At 41.3% G+C, this 23,763-nt stretch overlaps 1 protein-coding gene across 5 annotated transcripts in view; it reads right to left on the bottom strand.

The window, feature by feature from the left end:
* Window positions 1–23,723, bottom strand: part of LOC142097459 (hexosaminidase D-like) — a 45,974-nt gene extending 22,251 nt beyond the window's left edge. For 3 of the 5 annotated variants that reach the window (XR_012678185.1, XR_012678184.1, XM_075179305.1), the window contains exons 1-4: window positions 23,616–23,723; window positions 12,201–12,291; window positions 5,320–5,575; window positions 1,471–1,580 (exon numbers count right to left, since the gene is read on the bottom strand). Coding sequence is in view for 3 of the 5 variants with exons in the window: in XM_075179305.1 (XP_075035406.1) it covers window positions 1,471–1,580; window positions 5,320–5,575; window positions 12,201–12,289 (455 nt within the window). In the remaining 2 variants the exon portion in view is untranslated. Of the gene's footprint in view, window positions 1–1,470; window positions 1,581–5,319; window positions 5,576–12,200; window positions 12,292–14,850; window positions 15,023–23,615 lie in introns of those variants that run through there. The other 2 variants (XM_075179307.1, XM_075179306.1) reach the window with 2 other exon arrangements.
* Between the last annotated feature and the right edge of the window lie 40 nt (window positions 23,724–23,763).

Raw genomic sequence — 23,763 nt, 5'->3', positions numbered from 1 at the left:
ATGTATATTGTTGTTAACTTTTATTTGTTTATGTGAACTGTCTACATGGTTTGTAGTGCTCTTATGTACAACGCTGGGAACTTTGTATTGCCCTAGAAATATATCAATAAATGTCGCTATTACTACTACTAACAATAATAATAAAGGGACTAGATCCATTATTTTTGAATCATAGCCTATAACTTAAAATGAGATGATTTGCAAACAAAAGTTCTCAACATTTATGCTGTCTTCTGGTGGAAAAAGAAACATATTAAAGTTGTCTCTAACCTATTTACTTGTGAACTGGAGACTTCAGTTGACATTTATTAATTCCATTTCAAAAGATCGTTGTCAGAGCTCTCATTTCTCTATTCACAATACAACTTGGCAGATCATCTATTTTTACCTTTTTGAAACAATGCTGCTGCACTTTTTAAAATCAGTAAATATAAGTTATCTTTTTCAGCCATAAGGCCCTGTACACACCAGTCCTGTCAAAATACCAAGACAAAACTTTGAGTTTTGTACTCACTTTTAACAGAGTATGTTCTCAAAAGTTCCCTGCAGCATAATATACTAGGTATGAATGTTGCTGTCAACAATAGAACTGGTTAGATAGCGCTTGTCAGGAAGTCTACGTGCAGGTCCACTTGCTTACATTCCTTTCCGAACTATCAGCATTAACACATGTTTACCAACCTTTAAGAACAGACACTGAATTCCTGATTTTTAAATGCCAAAATGCATAAGGCCTAGCAGGTAGCAGAAAAAGGATATAACAATGATTTTCAAATCATTGCATTACCAATTAGTGCTTTGATTCTACAATGGATGGAAAGTGCTTTTAAATTGTAACTAAGAAAATGAAAACATTAAACTCCATGTAAGATATATGAGTCAATGTACAGTAAGGGTGTGCCAAACTTGAGCGAACGTCCAAATCAAGTTCTGAGCATTTCAAAGTTACTCGTTTTTCTGCCGTATCTCTTGCCGTATCTCTTGCTCCGGCTATAGGGCTAGTCTAAGTCCTGATCAGTAGTGATAAAAGTCTGGTATGCATGCTATAACATGTGTTTGCAATCACGAGCAATTGTAAAAATGTAGTTGATGTTCAGTAAACATTTACAACATTCTAATAAATGTATTTCATGAAAAACCCTCCCCCCCACACCAAAATACAAAACATATTTTCTATTTGATCATAAATGCTTTTACTTTTAACCAGTGACATTAGTTTGTTTTTTTTTTCTGTGCATTCTTTTGCAAATTTTACTCCACATAGGCTTTGGACTTATCATGCAGCATCTTGTGTAGTAAAGCACATTAGACCTGCACCCGAACTCCCCGGCACCCGTATCTTGAGATCTGTGTCTTGATTAATTCAGGCTAAAATAAGTGCATTTTAAACCAAACGCAGGCCCTCAAACTGAGTTCTAGGAGCACCTGATCAGCAGATCACTATAGCAGAACATAATCACCTCCTCTCACCTGTAGGCATACGGTGACTTCAGGACCTCTAGCTCTCCGGTAAATGGAAACATGTCCTCATATTCAATTAGCAGTCCATTGGCACCCAGTTTGGACAGAAGCGGAAATATCTAGGCAGGGGAAGGACAAGATTACTTGAACCATAATACTTTACATTAAGTAGGCTGTAATGTTCTCTAAGAATAACCTTTAAATGTGATGTCCAAATAGATCTGTACTGGCTCAACCTTATCCTGCCCCTGACAACCTTCTCCAAGGTGCAGTTGTCGACAAATCACCACTTCAGACTATAATGCATTTGTCTGCCATAGCTGGGTGCTAGTTGGGCAAGCCAATCACGATAGAAAAAGGGACATGACAACAACTAGACCAGGTAGATGAAGTCTGCAGAGGAAAAGAATCAACAGACAGCTTGGATGATTCAGCAGGAACATCTCAAAATATTTTGTACTAAATTGTATTTGACAAATGTTTTGTCTGAGAAAGTAAATACTGTCTGTAGCCTGAAACCCAGAAATTAATTTTTTTTTATAAACATCAACAGGTAACTTCACTTTTTAAAACAGTTCAATGGTTAATTATTAACTAGAACTTCGTCTATTAGACTACAAAGGGCAGAAAGGCCAATCAGCATACAGAATCAAAACAAAGTATTGTTTATTAAATAACTAACATTCATTTGCAGTGATTTTTTTTTACGCAACATACTGAAAACATATTTGTACCAGCTTGTTTTAAGTAGACATTTGTCACCTGCATGTATAAGTACTTTATGGTGTACTGATCACTTCAACTTCTCTTTTAAGTTAACACATATTGGCATTAATGGTCTGCATTACAGACGGTGATCAGATGTAAATCTAGAATCAAGGCTTATACAAACATACAGTAATTACTTTGCTTTGAAACAGCAGTAGAGTTTTGTTTTTGCTTTTTAAGAGCATTATGGGACAATTCAATTAAGTACGACTGTGCAATTCACGTGGTCGCTAGTGATTTTCCCACAAAACGCAAATTCTCACATAGCCCGATTCCTATATTTTTCATGCTTTTGCCCGTGTTTGCAAATTAAATTTTTTAGTAGAAAAGCCAAGAATATATTATACAGCATCAGGTAACCACTTCTAAAAACTAAAAACAATATATAACAATAGCACAGAGTGAGATGTGGGTGTATATATTGCACCAGTTGGCAGGGTGAGATGTGTGGGTGACACAGGCTGGCACAGTGAGATGTGGGTATGTGGCACCAGCTGGCAGGGTGAGATGTGTAGGTGACACAGGCTGGCACAGTGAGATGTGGGTATGTGGCACCAGCTGGCAGGGTGAGATGTGTAGGTGACACAGGCTGGCACAGTGAGATGTATATGTGACACAGGCTTGTAGAGTGACATGTCTGAATGGCATTAGCTGGCACAGTGCGATGTGTATAGTATATACACTCAGTGGCCACTAGATTAGGTACACCTGCTTGTTAATGCAAATATCTAATCAGCCAATCATGTGGCAACCGCTCAATGCATAAAAGCATGCAGATGTGGTCAAGAGGTTAAGTTGTTGTTGAGACTGAACACCAGAATGGAGAAGAAATGTGATTTGACCATGAAATGATTATTGGTGCCAGGCGGGGTGGATTGATTATCTTAGAAACTGCTGATCTCCTGGGATATAACGCACATCAGTCTCTGCGAATGGTGCACACAACAAAAAACATCCAGTTCTGTGGGCGAAAATCTCAGAGAGTTTAGAGGAGAATGGGCAGACTGGTGCAATCAGACAGGAAGGTCACAGTAACTGAGTTAGCCATGCGATACAACAGTAGTATGTGGAAGACCATCTCTGAACACACAGCACGTGGCACCTTCAAGAGGATGGGCTACAGCAGCAGAAGACCGCACCAGCATACCTCACAACATGAAAGTCCCCAGCAGTGGGACAGGGGGGCGTGACCATGTTATGATGGAGGCGTGGCCATGTTACGATGGAGGCGTGGTCATGTTACGATGGGGGAGTGGCCATGTTACGATGGAGGCATGATCATGTTACGATGGAGGAGTGGCCATGTTACGATGGAGGCGTGATCATGTTACGATGGAGGCGTGATCATGTTACGATGGAGGCGTGGCCTTGTTACGATGGAGGCGTGATCATGTTACGATGGAGGCGTGGCCATGTTACGATGGAGGCGTGGCGAGCCCCCAGAGGGCTGTAAAGTGAATAGTGCAGTGCAAATCAAACAATTGAATTGCTTGAGAAATTCACAGTGTTAAGTTGAAAAATGTGGGTAATGTTGGTGGAACATTACTGTGATGGTGAAATTACAGAAGCTCATATCTAATTGAATCCCAGCAAAAGTGATTTTACTGCATGCATGCATACGGAAATAATGCATAGATCATTTATTTTTCAGAATGGTGAGCAGCGCAATTTCACAACAACAAATACAGGCACGTTTTCCTACGAAGTGCTATTAGAGGCTATGGGGAAGACATTTGTGAGCAATGTAGAGGTTTACAAAACACCTCTATGCAGAGAATAATATTATCACAACTCATCAATCATCAGCTTTCAGCAGTCAGAGCTACACCTAATCATTTCAAGGTTTAATTTGTCCTTTATTATGAAGCCGATCACTCTGACAATGTTTCACCGGAATAGTTTTATAGAATATCTTTAAGAGGATGAACCGTCTAAAACTAAAAAACTGGTATAGTAGTGCACAAGCATGGGGGAGCCTTCTCTGGCATATAATGGCACCAGGTGGTAACACTTTTGATGTGTAGGGTGCGATAACGGGCACTGACGACAGGAAAAATGTTAATTTTCACAGAAGTCTATGTCTGTTCACGATCATGTTTTAAACACACAAAGGAAGAGATTTAGTTGATTTATCAAACCTTCTAAACAATTCTACAATGTATCTAGTACATTCTAGTTAATGATAGCTAGAATCTGATTGGTTGCTATGGGCAACATCTCCACTTTTCATTTTTTAGAAGGTTTGATAAATATATTAATTTATGGTTCTCTGTTCAGAAAGGCTTGTGTCCATACGAATCACTCTCCATTCACGAATGGGATAATGTACTCCCTACTATACATTATATAGATATTATAAAGCACTAAGACTTTCTGTGGTCATAGAAAAACACAAGGCTTATTTCTATCTCTGTATTAACAGATGGCTGACATTTTGTATGCTAAATATGTTGACAGTTTTCATTGCGGTGTCTAACCATAGATCGCTGTATGTTAGATTTGTGAAAGATTGAATATATTTCTAAATACAGGATGGTTTTAAAGACTTCATATAATAAAAGTGGAGTAACATTTTTATCATTTTTAGCAGAACACAAATCTTGCAAATGATGAATGGCCTCAGATGACTGGGAGAGGCAGTCTTACAAAGGCAGTGGAACAGGTAGGTGCAGGTGCTGATTAGGGAAGGGGGTTAAGTCCTGCTGGCAAGGTGGAATGTAAGACAGCAGCACCTCTGGTAGTAAAGAGGTACTACAAGCCAGATACAAAAACAGCAGAGTTCTAACATACCCTTTGCAAACAGGAGCTGCGGAACGCAAAGCAGCATCCCCATAGAAGATGCTGCAGATCAGCCAGAGGCAGATTGTGACAGTAGAGAAGTTAGGGGTGAAAATAAGACACTGTGGGAACTTCAAAACAGGATCTAAACACGAGATGGTTATAAAAACGAAAAAACACGAACATGCACAATTCCGAGTCAATAATACAAAGAGAACAAAATGTCTGATATTACTGATATTAGGACGATGCCCTGTACAAAATAACATGGCATACACATTTTAAGTGTTTCCTTTGCTCTAACCCTCATACCTGTTCATAGTAGGAAATCTTTGGTGGAGCTCCTTTGAGATCAAGGTGAACTAATTGCATCTGAATATGACTAAAATCTTTGGCCGAACCCTTCTTCTCTCCTTCCTTTTTCTCTGGCAGAGCCTCAACTTCGTCCTCACGGGGCGGCTCAGGAGCGAGGTCCTTGATAATAGGGTCTATTCTAGGTTCCTCATTCTCACCCCAGAAAAAGTCAACGTTCTTCTCTTGTCTGACCGCCATATTAACCTGAGGAGGACTTTAGACATACATGGAATTAGGCTGAGCGGTCTTCGAGCAGGTAATGCAGTTAGCATAGAATTAATTTACTAGAAGTCCTAAAACACTTTAGCATTTTTTAAGCCTCTGCTAATACACGGATGACGAAGTTGTGTTTAAGTAAGAAAAGCCTAAAGATCAATTATCATACAATGCATTTACGGTAAGCCCGAAAAAAATTGAACAGATAAGGCCCCTGCTTAGACACGTATGCCTAGGTTTGTGTTTAAACTAAAAATCTGTTAAATAAAGTACATGTCGATTCAACACAAGTCACACAACCACCCTGTAGTTTTAGACAATCTATATTTTTTGTTGGGTTTATTTTGTTTTGTTACTACAATCTTCCATCCTGGAATAGAATGTAATCCTATAACCGCTCTATCTGAAAATCCTCCCCAAGCCAACGGAGCGTCACAGTACCAGTGGACTGGATGTTGCACGTAAGTTAAAACATCAAATAATATTTACATGGAGGGATAGGTTTAAAAGTAAAACAGGTACCTGGCATCTATGGAAAATATCTCTGCATATCTAAACAGGAGAGCCCACAAATTCTCCCAAATTTGGGGTGACTGGTTCCTTTATAATGGTACTTCCGCTCCCGCATCAGTCCTCTTCCTGTGATTGATATTTAGTATTGATATTTAGTAGATTACATACTGCACATGCTGTCACTCAGCCCCCGGGAGTCCCGGATTCGGTCTCAACACCCCCCCCCCCCCCCATTCTCCTTCCTACTTTTCGCTTACCCTCTATACACATTGTCACACTGTTATACTCTTCTCCAAGGTCTATTTCCAATTGTGTGCTCCTGTACCCAATCTATATGTTCATATTGTGCAATCATTCTATTTAAATTTGGTCGCCTCTTCTTGCCTATACTGATAGATATCGCCTGTTACCTTTTGACCATATCAGTTGTTTGTATTTTATGTGACGAAACTTAATAAAGTTTTTTACAAAAGAAAAAGTAAAACAGGATCCTGAACACGGTATCTTCAGCTAAACGAGTCGGGTCTTCTGTATCATTACCGCCACTATCCTATTACTTATACCATCTTCATTTTACAGCCACATACCGTACCTGATGTCTTAGTATCTCTTTTACCGATAATCCCTGCCATTGGGAGATACCTACAGAGGTTGAGATTGCCACCAAATTTATAAATTCTCTTCTAATTATTTTGTTTCTTCAATAAGTAACACAGAATTCACCCAACCACCCAAATGTTTCTATGTCAGCCAATGTAACCCAAATGTTTTGTATGTTAGCCAACGTAACTGGATATTATCATCAATACTGTGTATAACTCATAATATTTATCATTGCATATAGATCAGCGTTTCCCAAACCCAGTCTTCAGGGCTCCCCTAACAGTGCATGTTTTCCATATCTCTTGCTGGAGCACAGGTGTATTCATTACTGAATGACACATTGTAAAAGATCCACACGTGGTCCTAATTATTTCACCTGTGACCTGGAAAACCTGCACTGTTAGGGGTACTGAGGACTGGGTTTGGGAAACACTGATATAAATGTATGAGTATAGTTGTGATCCTTTTCTATAGCCTACATGTCTACTGTTTTATAGCCGAAATAAGCAATGAGCAATGGCACTAAGCAATGTCACTGGAGAGTGACAAGAACACTGCTTCCCCTCCTGTTTCTGTATGAGCAATGTCACTGGAGACTGGAGAGTGACAAGACCACTGCTTCCCCTCCTGTTTCTGTATGAGCAATGGCACTGAGCAATGTCACTGGAGAGTGACAAGAACACTGCTTCCCCTCCTGTTTCTGTATGAGCAATGTCACTGGAGACTGGAGAGTGACAGGACCACTGCTACCCCTCCTGTTTCTGTATGAGCAATGGCACTGAGCAATGTCACTGGAGATTGACAAGAACACTGCTACCCCTGTTTCTGTGTGAGCAATGGAGCTGGATCTCCTGGGGAAGGAGGTACTTATGGAATCCAAAACCCGCAAGATCCGACAACACAACAATGATGTTTTGCATCGATTCAGATCCGAGGACGCACAAAAATACTGAGCCGGCTCGGATTCCTTAGGTTTGGGTGGGCTCGGTTTTCAGAAAACCGAGCCCGAGCATCTCTACAAGGAGATATGAAGGCAGCAGAGACCATCATAAGTGTTATTTTATGGATTTAATTACAGACTAAGGTCTTGTACACATGGGTGTTCATTTTATATTTTCAACACAACAGCGTTCACAAGCGTTAAAATACAATGGGATTAGCCAACCCAGGATGATTCATGACCTACTCATTAATAACACCTACGGGATCTTACTCTTTTTGAACGGCTATGTTTGAAATCCTCTCTCACCAAGGGTATGATCGCCTCCATCTGTAGTTGGTTGATTTAGATTGCTTTTGAATCCCAAGGCCGCCATGAGCAGTAATGGTAAAAGGACTTCGGTCCCCTCTGGATGAGTCCCGCTGGGAGGAGGTTAGAGAAGGGATTGCCACTAACTCTATTTCCACACAACTCAAGGAAATGGCCTACAAACTGTATTATAGGTGGTATTACCCAACTGATAGGCTCTCCAAAACATTACCTACGTCCATGCCGGGCTGCTAGCGGAGCTGAGGTCAGAGGGTTACGCTTCTTCATATTTGGTAGACCTGTCCTCGTATAGTCCCCTTCTGGTCCTTTATGTTCTTAACTCTGTTTCAGATCGGACATTGTTTAAGGTCCTCTGGACCCTCCTTCTCTCCCACCCTCTGCCTGATGTGAGCACTCCTTCTAACAAGTTGGCCTCCCAAATCCTCGCTGCGGCCAAATCCCTAACAGCCAACAATTGGAAGAATCCTGACCCTCCTACCGTGTTGGCTCTTAGAAATTATGTCTGGCACATTGCAGGCATGGAATGTATGTATCCCTTATTACCTCCAGGACAAGCCATCCAAGTTTGAGCTTGCCTGGGCTCCGTGGTAGCTTAGGGAAAACCGTAGTTGTTGGCCTTCCTCCGTCCCCGTGCTTCGTGAGCTCTCAAGTATTTAAATCTACTAAGTGGTCCTTGTATAGACGCCTAGGCTCGAATGATTAATGGATCTGGCTGACTATTTTCTTTGGTCCCTCATGTACAGTTTGATGTAACGTACTATTTCTGGTAACTCAGCATATGTGATATTACCTGCCCACCCCATCCCTCCGTCAACACCCAGATAAGGCTCCCTCTAGGAAGTGGGCAGGATGCGGGAGAATTGCCTGCTCTCCCCGAAGACCTACCCAGATTTCGAGAGTCTCCCGGACATTCCGGGAGAGTTGGCAAGTATGGTATAAAATTTTCAATACGAAAGTACAAAAAATAAAATTTACAATATACAAAATGTAGTATTGTAGATAAAACAAACGATGACTACCTGATGCTTTGATTTTGTTTCTGGCTGTGATAAGTTACGTTTGATAACAAGAGGATGTTCCCTGAATGGAGCCACCTCCATTTCAATTTGTATCTCCTATTTTTCCCTTTTCATATCGCTACCTGATTATCTGATGCATATCTTTGTTTATGATACATATTGCTATTTGAGAACTATATATTAAAAATCTACTATGTGCTTTGTTTTTGAAAATGCAAATAAAATGTTTTGAAAAAAAAAAACAACAAACAACCACCTATTTATGTGCTATCCTGAGCTATATTATTAAAGGTACAGAAATTCTGTTTTATACGCTTTGTTAATGTATCCACTGACACAGCGATATATGTTTCAAATCTCTGTATTGGAACAACAACTTTTATGTCAGCTTTTTCATTAATAATTGTTTATATTTATTATTGTATAAACATTTACCTAACTTGTTACTATATTTTTAACCTGGAAAACTAATATGTCAATTCATTGATTAGCAAACACATGTTTTTTTTGCTTGTATGTTGTAATTTTATTGTGTTATAAAAATCTTACAATAAAACACATGATTATATATATATATTTTTTTTTTTTTTTTTTTTTGAAGATCTACTATGTGTTTTCTGTTTTAAAATGCAAATAAAACGTTTTGAAAAAAAAAAAAAGCCAGTCCAAAGTACACTGTCTTTTGTTTTAACGCCCATGTGTACAAACCTTTAATCTGTACTGCACTGCAAAATATGTTGGAGCACTGTAGATGAAGGCAATAATAAAATGTATTCCGTTTGCTTAGGTTTAGATAAAGCATTATCAATTGTACATATTATTATTTATCTATATAGCGACAAACGTATAACACAGCGCTGGACAGAGAATATATAATCTTCCAGTACCTACCCCTTTGGAACTTACATTCTAAATTCACAACTCTCTCTCTCTCTTCTCTCCCTCTCTCCTATCTCTCTCTCTGTGTACAGCAATGCTGACTACTGTGCCACCAAGCTGTCTCCTACTGATCCAGTTTATAAAAATTATAAAGGTCATCAATTATAGAAAAAAAATCCTATTTCTAGAAAGCCCAAGTGCAAGAAATAAAATTGCTAAAATAAAAGGAAGGAAAAAGTGCAAATTAGGTACAGTCTGCAGGCCCTCCTGTAGAGAGGCATGGCCTCTTGATCCCTAACCTCTGGGGTCAGAAGTCTCCCGGCGGTGACAAAGGTCTTCAGACTCCCTCTGCCACGGTCCATCAAAACTTTATCCAGGGTACAAAAGTTCTAAGCTCCAACAAAAGGCGGAACCAGCTCTAGATATCGAGGATGGAGCAGAAAAAGGGTCACTATTCTGGGGGCATATGATAACCTGGGCGTACCTGCTAACCAAGGTAGACGGCCCGTGTTCAGATGGGATAACAATCCCTCCTAGAACAATACTACACTGGAATGTTCTGACATTCTCCCAGCATTCTACACTGCTGGGTATATTCCAACTTTTATTTCCTGTGCTACTAACGATCTACGCATACAAAGGATTTGCAGGGACAGTAGAACCTTTATTATAAAACTACTAAAACTCCGCTGGGTCGATCTTCTAAATATATTGATGGGCATTTATAGATTTAATTGTATGGACAGGAATATTTAGTTATCTCACAAACGTATGAGACAATTTCTCTTGGACAATTATAACAGTTACTAGTCTTGTCTATGAAGACATACCAGATGTATTAAAATCAAGGAATTTCAATGTCGAATCACATTAATTTCAGCAATTTTAAGCAAAAAATGTTTTGGGTGCAACTATAAAATGGTTAAACAAATGGTGAAGACGATGGAAAATTACTTCATGTACAGAGGAAGGTCATCATATCAAGTACTGAGGGTTTTCAAGGATTTTACTTAACTGCCAAAGTGGAGAACAGAAAGAAAAACACTGGTCAGATAGCTACTCTGAGCTGGCAGATAATCACAAGGTGAGGGCGGAAGTCGTAACTTAAAATTTTAGGGGAAGATTCAATTTTCACCGGTATTACGTGTTACGAGCCGCCGCGGCTCGCTTCCTGGGTCTGCTAGCGTCCCGGCCGTCACCTTGACGACCGGGACGTCATTTCCAGTTCCTGGTCGGCCGTTGCCAAGGCAACGGTCCGACGCTTATACTTTAGAGCTGCGTCCCGGCGGTACTAGTGGCCGGGCGCATGAGCGCAATTTAACACAGCCTGTGGGCTGATTAATGTAATTTATATGGGGGCTGTCTGAGACTCAGAGCTAGGCTCTGATTGGTGGCTTGTGGTATTTAGGGCAGTGAGTACTGCAGCCTCACTGCCGGTTATAGCGTTCTGTCCTCAGTCCTGCTGCCTGCTTGTACTATCCATTTTGGTTCCTGCTACCTTGGATTTGACTACCCGTGTTTTGACCCCTGCTTGTTATTGCACCTGTGACCCTTCTCTTCTGACCTTGACCTTTTGCCTGGAATTCGGATTTTGCTTCTCTGCCTGTGAGTTTGACCCTTCGCTTGCCCTTGGATATTGCATCTGTGCCTGTGACCTTTTGACCTAGGATTCTTCTTATACTACAATCCACCAATCACTCCACTTCTGGGAACTCCTTTAAGTCAGTACACGTTACTCGACCCTCGGTCGGCCCGCAGCCCAGTCTGTCCCACTACTAGGGGATCCAGCGAACACCTGGCCTTCAGAGTATTTCCCAAGTTTCACTGTACTGACTTGGGAGTTCCTAACAGTACGGTAAAAATATCCACTCATTTTTGTTTGCAGCTCTATGGGGCGCGAGCAAAAATGAGCGGATATTGCACTACAGAAATGCGCTCGAGTTGTATCCATCAAAAGGGCCGGTGATGACACAGCAGCTCAAATGACTGAAGTCTCAGTTTTTTTTACCTATACCAGATTCCATTAGGACACTGTCCTAGGGATGTAGGAGCAGCTTAACCTGTCTTTACTTTTTAGCAGAGCTGCAGTGGAATATCAGATCACCAGTGAATAAGGTGTTGTAATTTCATGCTTCATTTTCAATGCTTTCTGAATACCTGCTTCCACTTTACCATTTACCAATTGCATTGTACATAAAGCACTTGCAACACATACATTATACTTGTCTTTTAATTGACAACTGGTCGCTTTTTTTAGCTGCTTAATGTTTAGTGCTTAATGTTGAGTGAAGGCGTGAACAAATGGCCTGAACCCAACAACTGCAAAGGAAGCTACTCACCTGCTCTTACTCAAATACTTCATCAGAGCCAGCACCACAATAACTAGCACTCCCAAACGCAGCAGGTGGATTCTGATTCTTGAAGACATCACTGCGGATATAAGAGACAATGGAACAATAAATAGGAAACTGAAACTCAAAAACCCAGTGTCATTTCTACTTAAACATAGTTTTGACAAAAGACCCAGAGCTCTGCCCCACAAAGGAGCTCAGCGCCTTCGTAGCCGCTCTTATTTTACACGCGGTACACAGGTAATCTTCACACGAGCCTTGCCCAGCGTCAGATTACAGCTGGTGATATCAGCTGAGGTTACAAAGGCTTAAGGCTATGTTAACAAGAATGTATACCAGTGCTTTATTTCTGTAAATGGAAACGTGTAACAAGCACATCTGTTCATTGCATGTGAAGTGTCATCTGCGCTTTAAATACATCCCAAAGCCACATTTAGGTTAAATAAAAAAAAAATTGGAAAAAAAAAAATGAATGCCTCCGTGGGAAATCCTAAAAACGTCCCTATGGATGTAACCTTAAACTTAAAGCACCTTGTGTTAATTGAGTAAATAGAACAAGAAATATTCACCAACGCACATGAACTCCCACACTTCCTCTCTGCTTTCTGGAGACGCTTCTTCAAAACAGGGCATTTCGAGATGTAAAGGGACGAAAAAATCTCCAGAGGGTCCCTGTCAGGGGCGGATTCAAACTTTTCTTTTAGGGGGGTAGGGGAACAGGGTTTATCGAAATCCCGACTCCTGCAGGCCCTGTACCCCACAACACTATGGGGGATTTCAATTAGCCGCAAAGAGTTTCGGGGGCCTTCCGGAGACACTTCACGGCAGAGATTGTAACAGAAATCTCCGCTCATTGTTCCTCGCGCCACATAGAGGAGCGAGGAAAACTGAGTGGAGATTTTTACCGTAGTGACGGTAAAAGTGTGCGGCCGGAACATTGCGGCTAATTGAATCCCCCCCCAGGGGCGCACGCAGGGGGGGGTTTCTGGTTTTCCAGAAATCCCTCCCCTCCGCGAAGAACAGTGTCCCTACATAGCGGCACTGTACTATCCAGCAGTCGCGACGCTGTCAAAGAAGCGTCCGCGGCAGTGCTGTATTGTAGTACAATACAGCACCGACGCTTCTTTGACAGCGCCGCGACTGTTGTATAGTACAGTGCCGCCGAAATGGAGCTGCTGCGCATGCGCGGCCACATGCGCAGCAGCTCTCTGTTTTTTTTGTCCCCCTTTTCATCACACTGTGCCCGCTTGTCACACTGCTGCCCCTTAACACACAATTCTTTGCTTACTTTCCTATGACCTTCTTTTCTTCTATCACCCCACAGCGCGTCTCCTCATTGACAGCGTCGGGACGTGATGATGACGTCGCGCCCAACATTTAGTAGGTAGGAGTGTGTTAGGAGGAGGGGGGAGCGCCCCACTCACCCCTGCCCCCCCTGGGGCCGTCCCTGGTCCCTGTGCTAAAGTATAGACATCGCATTAAAGTCCATCCTCCAACCAACCCTTTTATAAATTAAACTTTACTGTTAAAACAGGACCATACCTTAAAATTTTAGCGAGAAAGAAAAATGCCGCCACCCTCTAGCCCTCAATTTTACCTAAATGAACCTAAAATATTTAGAAATTGTGCCCCCCTTCAGTCTTGCACCCTGGGCGGTCGCCCCTATCACACAGCCTTAGTTACGGCCCTACCCTAAGATACTACTCAGCCTAAATTAATCATGAGTAGGCATCGAGCTTGTCTTTATTGTGTGTCTCACACAGCAACAATCCGCCCCGAAAACTGACTGTCTCTCTCTCTCATACATATATATATATAAATATATATACATATATGTGCATATGTATATATATTTATATATATACACAAAGACAGTGATCGAAGTGGGCTGGTAAACTCAAACATGTAGCAATTCCAAGACAAAAAAAAAACCTGAGGGAAACGCGTACAAGAAACATAAAAACAAACAAAATAAAATAATAGCTTCTCTTTAAAAAAAAATAAAATTGAAAAAAGGCCATTCACCAGAATTTGGATGTGAAACTCTCTTTTCTGTGTCACTAAACAATCAGGATTTGTTATAACAATGTCGGGCCACGCAGTCCGATGCCTTAGGGTTTGTGTAGGAGTCGTGTGACTTAAATCTGTCAGGAAAGTAGACTCCGCTGACTTAAACACTTACTTTTAGATTGTAAGCTCCCGAGCCCTAGCTAGTAAATTCAATTCATGGAGTGAGTGACTGAATAAACATTCTGTGCAGTGCTATGTAATATGTGTTGCTGCTAGACATCTAAAGTGTAATAATAATGATATAAAACACAACTGAATGTACAAACAGGACACTGCCGTGCAGCCGACCTCACAAAACAAGGTGGAGACTGATCATTTTAGCAGCCAGAAAGCCACTATTAAAAGCCAGCGAATGAGTTATGTCCTTTCATATCTAAACATCAGATTCAAAAAGGGACACTGTGCAATGACAGAGGGATAATCAGTGCTATATAGAGGAAGAGCGGGAGAGGTCTGTGACACAGTGCCATGTACTATGACATAGCAGAGAAGTGACAGAACCTGAGACACACACTGAGACAAGAACATTATGTTGGACAATTTAAGCAGACAATCCTGAACTCTTTACCTCACCAGCACTGGAATTGTCATGCAGTCCTTGCAATGTGGTACCGGAGACGTCTTGTAGCAGGTCACGTTACCCGCTGTCAGTTTGTGGAGAGGTGAAGAGCAGAGACCAGGAAGTCCTGAGCAAATGCCACAATTTCCTGCTTCTTAGGACTGTCACTGGCTTGTGACTATAATTATAATTATATGAGTACAGGTGATCCCTTAAGACGACACTTATGTCAATAAGTAACAATGCAGCAAAACATTCTAGTGCAAGTAGCGGTAACAATGTGTAAACTACACAGGAACCATGTGTACACGGGCTTATAGCATTTCTAGAAATTAGCTATTAATCGTACAAAAGGTTTTAAAGACACAAACTGAAGAAAGCAGGGATATAGAACATTGGACACGGTAGCAGGAAGGCTGTCAGAGTAACCTGCAGTTATACACAGGTTTATTCCAGCAGTAATACATAATGAAAACAGCTGAACTTCAGCAAATAATTATTGACAGTTTCTCCAGCATATAGGGGTGAACAAAATATTATAGAGAATACCCCCCCAACAGTCCCAATATAGACAGGATTGTCCCCATTGTGGACCCAGAGAGGAGGAAGTGGGTGTTGGGCTTGTGATAATGTGGGCATAATTTGGGCAGTACTGTTTATGGCGGGCGGATTTACGCTTGCTTTGGGCAGTTTTGGTTACCGTTTGGGAGTTCGTGGGAAGGGCTTTTTTATGTCCTGATTTTGGAATGTTGGTGCTTTTTAGAATGTTGTAGGGTATGTTTTGACCCATGCTCCATTGTGGCCAAATAGTGGATTGCCCAATAACTTTTACTCTCATCCACTGCCTACAGTGCCGGCAGCTGTTTTGTGGGCTGTGGCAGTTCATGAGCATACAGCCCATCAATTCACTATATATCACAAGACTTGGGGCACTTCGGGTTCGTGGCACAGCCCATAATAACGAAACAATAAAAGCTACAATCCAGAAACAGTCATTATGACCATTAACCAATATTGCAAATTAAACTGCTTATTTTAAGCTTTTATATTTCAAATTGAATATTTTTTTCATATACTCCATACTAATAAATAATAATAAACATTTTGTCCTTGGTTTGTTTCTTCAGGCTGCTATTAATTATTAATAATTCTGCAGGGTTTGCACAGTGTCCTGAAACTACCATGGCAACCACAGTCACTTTTTACCGGACGTAGTGAGTAAAGAGACTTTGGGATGCCGCTCTGCTCTGTGCAAGGTAAAATCTTTCCCCCTCCTTCTCCCTCCTCTGCCATCACATGACATGCTGAGAGTCTGTGATCTTGTCTGGCAGCCATAGTTGTCTGCACTCTGGAGAGATTTTGAAAAGGAGATAATAATTTGTAGGAGGACAGCTAAGAAAAGCGACTATCGGAAGCATGTTGAAAGGTACTTCACTTGCTATTTATGGGATAAAAGAAATCTATTTAGGATTGCTGCCTTATTATTTATTACCTGTTGTCAAAATTTCCCAATACTACAACACTATGGTCCATTTTTGGTGCAAATCATATGCTATTATGCTTAAAAAACATGCAAAGTAAACCTAATAAGTGTGTCTAGCTAGGTTTTGAATGCATACACAAAGCCTTTTCCACACCATTATAACAATACTAAATTAGAAACAATTAAATACACCCTTTCCTGTATTTCAACTTACAGCCATTACACATATAAAGTAAGTGTTTTAACAGATTTCAGAATGTAACCACAACATACAAACGCTCTCCATAAAACGGGGCTTGTCCGGGAAGTGTATTTGTTATCGTTTGTGGCCGACAGTAAAATAGAACCTTGAATACAGCAACTGAATGTGGCCGAAGATGGCTGGATTTAAAGTTTTAAGTAACTTGCCCTCGTGCTTTCTTATGCCAGGAATGGAAGGTTCAAGAGTGGGGACCTGCAAGTAGAGTGCAGTAGGGACATGCACGAGTAAGTGTAACGTGTCTCCTGGCATTTTAATAATAAATAAAAACCGGGGCACAATTAAGCCACACCTCTGATCTGCCCACACCACTCCCAACATCACACCTAGTTCCTCCCATTCCCCATCCAGTTCCACCTAAACCACTCCCACATCACAAGGTCACACCCCTTTCTGGGGCAGCGAATGGAGACAGCCCTGCCAATATAGGGACTGTTGGGATGTAGGCCCTGGATCATCACAGAAAATACATAGTAAACATGACCACAGGACTTGATTGTCCAATAGCCTGACTAGGCTGCAGTCTAGGGCACTAGGCTTTAGGGGGTGGTACTAAAGAATAGTCAAGATCCTTTTAAAAAGGCAAATGGAGGATATGATTAATCAAAACACATATACATTGTTGGTGGGGGTGTTGCTGTAGGATGCTGTACATGTAGAGATCACATCTGCAGGATGCTGTACATGTAGAGATCACATCTGTAGGATGCTGTACATGTAGAGATCACGGGCCTGATTCATTAAGGATCTTAAATGAAGAGGTATCTTATTTCAGTCTCCTGGACAAAACCATGTTACAATGCAAGGGGTGCAAACTAGTTTTCTGTTTTGCACATAAGTTAAATACTGACTGTTTTTTCCTGTAGCACACAAATATCAACTTTAAATTTCAGTGCACAAATAAGCTATCAAGTATTTGTGTGCTACATGAAAAAACAGTCAGTATTTAACTTATGTGCAAAACAGAAAACTAGTTTGCACCCCTTGCATTGTAACATGGTTTTGTCCAGGAGACTGAAATAAGATACCTCTTCATTTAAGATCATTAATGAATCAGGCCCCACATCTGCAGGATGCAGTACATGTAGGGATCACATCTGCAGGATGCAGTACATGTAGGGATCACATCTGTAGGAAGCAGTACATGTAGGGATCACATCTGCAGGATGCAGTACATGTAGGGATCACATCTGTAGGATGCTGTACATGTAGGGATCACATCTGTAGGAAGCAGTACATGTAGGGATCACATCTGCAGGATGCAGTACATGTAGGGATCACATCTGTAGGAAGCAGTACATGTAGGGATCACATCTGCAGGATGCAGTACATGTAGGGATCACATCTGTAGGAAGCAGTACATGTAGGGATCACATCTGTAGGAAGCAGTACATGTAGGGATCACATCTGTAGGAAGCAGTACATGTAGAGATCACATCTGTAGGAAGCAGTACATGTAGGGATCACATCTGCAGGATGCAGTACATGTAGGGATCACATCTGTAGGAAGCAGTACATGTAGGGATCACATCTGTAGGAAGCAGTACATGTAGGGATCACATCTGTAGGAAGCAGTACATGTAGGGATCACATCTGCAGGATGCAGTACATGTAGGGATCACATCTGTAGGAAGCAGTACATGTAGGGATCACATCTGTAGGAAGCAGTACATGAAGGGATCACATCTGCAGGAAGCAGTACATGTAGGGATCACATCTGTAGGAAGCAGTACATGTAGGGATCACATCTGTAGGAAGCAGTACATGTAGAGATCACATCTGTAGGAAGCAGTACATGTAGGGATCACATCTGTAGGAAGCAGTACATGTAGAGATCACATCTGCAGGATGCAGTACATGTAGGGATCATATCTGTAGGAAGCAGTACATGTAGAGATCACATCTGCAGGATGCAGTACATGTAGGGATCACATCTGTAGGAAGCAGTACATGTAGAGATCACATCTGTAGGAAGCAGTACATGTAGAGATCATATCTGTAGGAAGCAGTACATGTAGAGATCACATCTGCAGGATGCAGTACATGTAGAGATCACATCTGTAGGAAGCAGTACATGTAGGGATCACATCTGCAGGAAGCAGTACATGTAGGGATCACATCTGTAGGAAGCAGTACATGTAGAGATCACATCTGCAGGATGCAGTACATGTAGAGATCACATCTGTAGGAAGCAGTACATGTAGGGATCACATCTGTAGGAAGCAGTACATGTAGGGATCACATCTGTAGGAAGCAGTACATGTAGAGATCACATCTGTAGGAAGCAGTACATGTAGGGATCACATCTGTAGGAAGCAGTACATGTAGAGATCACATCTGCAGGATGCAGTACATGTAGGGATCATATCTGTAGGAAGCAGTACATGTAGAGATCACATCTGCAGGATGCAGTACATGTAGAGATCACATCTGTAGGATGCTGGAATTGTAGAGATTAAATCTGTATATGTAAAGACAACTTGCTTTGTAGAACACACTGTGAGAGATGTTGTGCATGTAGGTCTACCCTACACCCCAGTTTTTCAAGTGTTAAGAATTTTTTTTACGACTGGGAGATGTATCCTGGAAAGCTTATTTTCAAAAAATTTCAACCTGGGTATAATAAAATACATGACTAGAGCTATTTTGGTTGTTTTTCCAATTGTTCCGAAAATATTCTTAGGAATTGTTACCCCCATCCCACTGCCTGATGCTACTTACCAATCACTATGGACGGGCACTGCCCATTCTTTTAGCCAGGCATCTGTCCTCCAATCTCCTCCTCTATTACATCAAATCTTATAGATGATGCCCTATATATTTCACCCACCAGTTTGCTGTGTGATGCTCATTCTGCATGGTCAGCATCGCAGTGAGAAGCGACGTATGCTTATGGTTAATTAGAAACCGTCCCTTGCCAAGTCTGTACTCAGCATTTTCCTGGAACAAGGCAATGTGATTTTGAGGGTGGAGCTGCAGATCGAGAACAAAATGACTTAGAGGCAGCACCAGACCGTTGGCGCCAAGAAGAACATGGATCAGAGTCCGAGCCAAGTGAAATGCCTTGTGTATACAGAGGATGGGCATTCACTCCTCATACAGTGCACATACTCCAGGCAAGCACCAAGATGCTGTATACTATTAATGTAAGTGGGATAAAGAGAGAGGACAGGTAGACATAATGGACAGCTCCCAAAGAGATTGTGGCTTCAAAGAACAGATTTAAGCTCAGACATTAAAGGGTCACTACTAACAAAATTGTGCATATTTTGCATTCATTGTTCACATATTGATCTAGCTGTTATCCTTTTTCTGTAGATATAATTTTGTACAAAACTACATTTTAATGGGAAAAAAATGGCACAGAAGCAGTTGTCATCTCTGTAGTCTTTTCCTCCAAAGGAGACCTGGCTGATGCACAAGGATCTTGTAGAGAACTAGTAGACATCCGCACAGTGGATCTCATATACAAAGCTCACAGGTTATACACTGCAAATCACTTTGGTTTTGATTGGTGCACCTATCTGGAATGCCCAGCACACTTTACAGCGCGCTACAAACTCTGCTCTCAGCAAACACCGCTGAAAACTAGGTGTGGATCTCCTATACAAGGTATCACAGTCCATGTAGATGGTGGTACTGCTGGGATGTTGAAAGGGAGCCATTAGCTTGCCACAATTGATTAATACATTAGCCACAATTGATTAATAGATTATCTCAGGCCATGTACTAGATCCAAATACCTCAGCATTATTCATGAATTCAGTGCTGGACAGAAAGACCACATCGGACACTCCTGCCTTTTTAGTGAGGTTAGTTCAGCCCTCGATTTCTTTGCTAAGAGTTTTATGGGGCATTATTTCACCTTTAGATAATATGGCATACTATTTCCTAACTTGACGGAAGCATGACTGTACGTGAGGCAAATAAAAGGAGGGTCACTTTCCAGAGCAATAGTAACAAAGTACTAAAATACATGGGATATTCACATTTTACTGTCAGCCCTAGAGTCCTTCGACAACCTCTACTTGTCTATAGAACGACTCTCTATGAAACTTTATTGGCCTTAGCCCTGTCCGCCAGAGGTGCTGAATGGTCTTATACATATTATGGATTATTATCTTTTAGTCATAAGGCGCCACAAAAAGCCTGCAGCACCGTACAATTAAATTCACAGTAGTATACAATGGACTGTCCCAACCACTGGTGACTCGCATATTATTCTCACAGGTAGTACAATCATATATAAGCTGAATGAGCCAGTTATTGATTTTGACCTTGCTACAGATCCTGTTGAACTGGGTTTGTGCATACAGTCATGTTTAACAAGCCATTTAAAGTTCACAGCTGCCCCCAGCATGAGCTTTCCCAATTACTCACTACATGTCGAAAGCCCTATAGAGCTGCTCATCCCAACACTATGAGGAGATCGATTTTATCTGCCATGTCAAATCCCGGAATTAAGACTTCTCAATTTAAAAGTTCACTTCATGCAGGGCCTACAGGGTTCCTACTTTAGGAACTAGCAAGGCAGTGGGGAAAGGTGTCTCCTTTTATAATTATAAGAGTTTGTATGTTCTCCCCTTGTTTGCGTGGGTTTCCCCCGGGTGCTCATGTTGCCTCCCACACTCCAAAAAAAACCCCATACTGATAGGTTAATTGGCTGCTAACAAATTGACCCGTGTGTGTGTGTATGTGTGTGTGTGTGTGCTAGGAAATTTAGACTGTAAGCGCCAATGGGGCAGGGACTGATGTGAATGAGTTCTCTGTACAGCGCTGCGGAATTAGTGGCGCTATATAAATAAATGGTGACGATGCTGATAATGCACGGAGCCCATTGATCTTCCATCTGTATGTTCATTAAACACTACAGGAATCCATATGACACAGATTGCAGATCCTCCTGGTACTGGATATACTACCCACTAGCTGCTAGGTGGCAAGCCCTCCCGAAGAACAAAACAATGATCTGCAAACTTTATTTCTTCTAGTAAACAATAGATTACCGCCTAGCAACAATGGCCCTCCCGCCCTCCCTATAGAGTTGTCTGCTCTTGAGATCAGGCTTTCCAAGGAATCAGTAAAGGAGAATAGGGACCTCGCAGAAGTATAAAAAACGAGTGTGATGCCATCTGCTATAATCGCCTGAAAGTAGCACCCTGGGGTTGAAGCACAAAATACGCGGTCTCTATCTGGTTGCCATAATTTCATTGTACCCCTTGCCAGGTGCTCCTTTGAACTTGTGCGTAGTAACCAGTTTGATTCCTAGTTCCATACGTTAACAGACTACTACAGAGTTCTCCCTTTTTGTTACACTCCTTGCAGTCCTCTTAAAGTTTCTAGCGTTCTAGGCCGATTGGCATCTTCAGTCTTCCAGAAAATCTAACAGGCACAGGGGATATGGCAGTCAGTTTCTGCTGATCACATGACCCTGTGCTTAGACCTTTGTGACACATAAAAAAATATTTTTTTCATGCCAGTCTGTACTTTGGGAGCCTGTCACCACCCACTAGCTGTTGCGAGGTGGCAATCCCTTGTTCCCTAGAAAAAAATTAGAGTTCTCAAATCATAGATTCCTGCAAATCCCCTTTAGAATGAACGAAATGCAGCAGATAAAACTTGATTAATAAATTGTTTGCAATAGTGTGCAGAAAATAACAGGTGGAGTGTTGAAACTAAGGAATAAAGTATGGGATGTTTAAGGTGCTAAAATGGGATAGAGATTACTGGCCAGGGTGATAGGATGATGTAAGTGATAGGACAAGCACAGAAAGATAAGAAAACAGCTGGAGATAGCAGCTATAAGCTCCTGAAGCCTCCACTGTACAAAGTTGCACACACTCATCAGTGTCACTCAAAAGTCCAATATTCCTGCTCTGAGCCAAAAACTAGCACAGTGGTTGTAATCACCAACAGAGTGCTGTACCAACAACTACCAAATACCCATAGCCTGATACTAGCACTTTACCTGTACCTTTACTAATTACTGGGAGTGGTGTTCTATCTGTGGTTATCAACTACAGTGTCAGGACGATCACATACCTGAATTCACCAAATGCCTAGAGAAAGAATACAGCCTCTGTGCTAAATCTATCTCCACCAACAATTACAATTGCTATTCCACTACCTTATGTATTAAGAATTTACCCCACCTTTTAGACTGCAATCTCATTTGGGCAGAGACCCTCTCTTTCTCATAATTGTGTGTTACTTGTTTATTTTACAATTCTTTCAATGTACAGGGCTAAGTTCTATGCTTTTGCTTAATAAATAAAGGACAATAATAATAATGATTATCCACTTTAAATGTGCTTTCCCCCTATAAGTGCAAATATTCTGGAAAGGACACTGCAATTTAAAAATGTATAAGAATAATTGCAGGTGAAGGGGGTCATGTTGGAAGGTTTGCTTTGCAACAGGACTGGAAAATATAATTAAGAGAATACTTCGAACTAGATAGAGCAACAAAAGTCAGGGAAGTGGTACTATGCTATTGGGCAATATTGAAAATATGTTACAATGCCAAGCACAACAATTCCCAGGCACCACATCTGGAGAAATCAGCAAAGACACAGCATTTCCACAGACTGCACCAGGTTTTCAGGATTTGCTCTTACAAATTGTAATCAGCTATGCAGTCCCAAAACTGAGCAACAATTTGCAAGGGAAATTAGATAATTGGAAGGATTAATGCTATAACCTGATCAATATTTAACACCACACATTTTAAACATCTGTACCTGGAACTTTTTCCCTGACAGTGTTGCAGATTGTCTAAACTGGCCAAACACTCAGCACAATCCAATGCACGTCCTCATATTCTGCATTTGAGTTAAAATCTCGATATCTGCACATATTTGCATTCATAGAAGAGTTATATTTAAATTGCAATGTATGTAAACTTGCTCACTAGTACATTTATAAATACATGTACAGAATATGCAACACCCCCTAATAAAACATCTACAGCAGCAATAATCTCCTAGGCTCTTCCCTCCTATATATCATTCTCTTAATACATAAACTCCTTGCCTTCACAGTTGCCAGGCAACAGCCGGTCCAACCACAAGACATCACATTGCAACCGGTCACACTGGAGTGATTCGTGGCAGCCATTTTCCCGAAGACCAAATAATTTAAAGCGTGCGCATCTGTCTCCAGGAAAATGGGTCCGTAAACG

This window comes from Mixophyes fleayi, chromosome 7 (genome assembly GCF_038048845.1).
Source record: "Mixophyes fleayi isolate aMixFle1 chromosome 7, aMixFle1.hap1, whole genome shotgun sequence".
NCBI classification, from domain to species: Eukaryota; Metazoa; Chordata; class Amphibia; order Anura; family Limnodynastidae; genus Mixophyes; species Mixophyes fleayi.
This window is presented reverse-complemented; position numbering and strand designations above follow the sequence as displayed.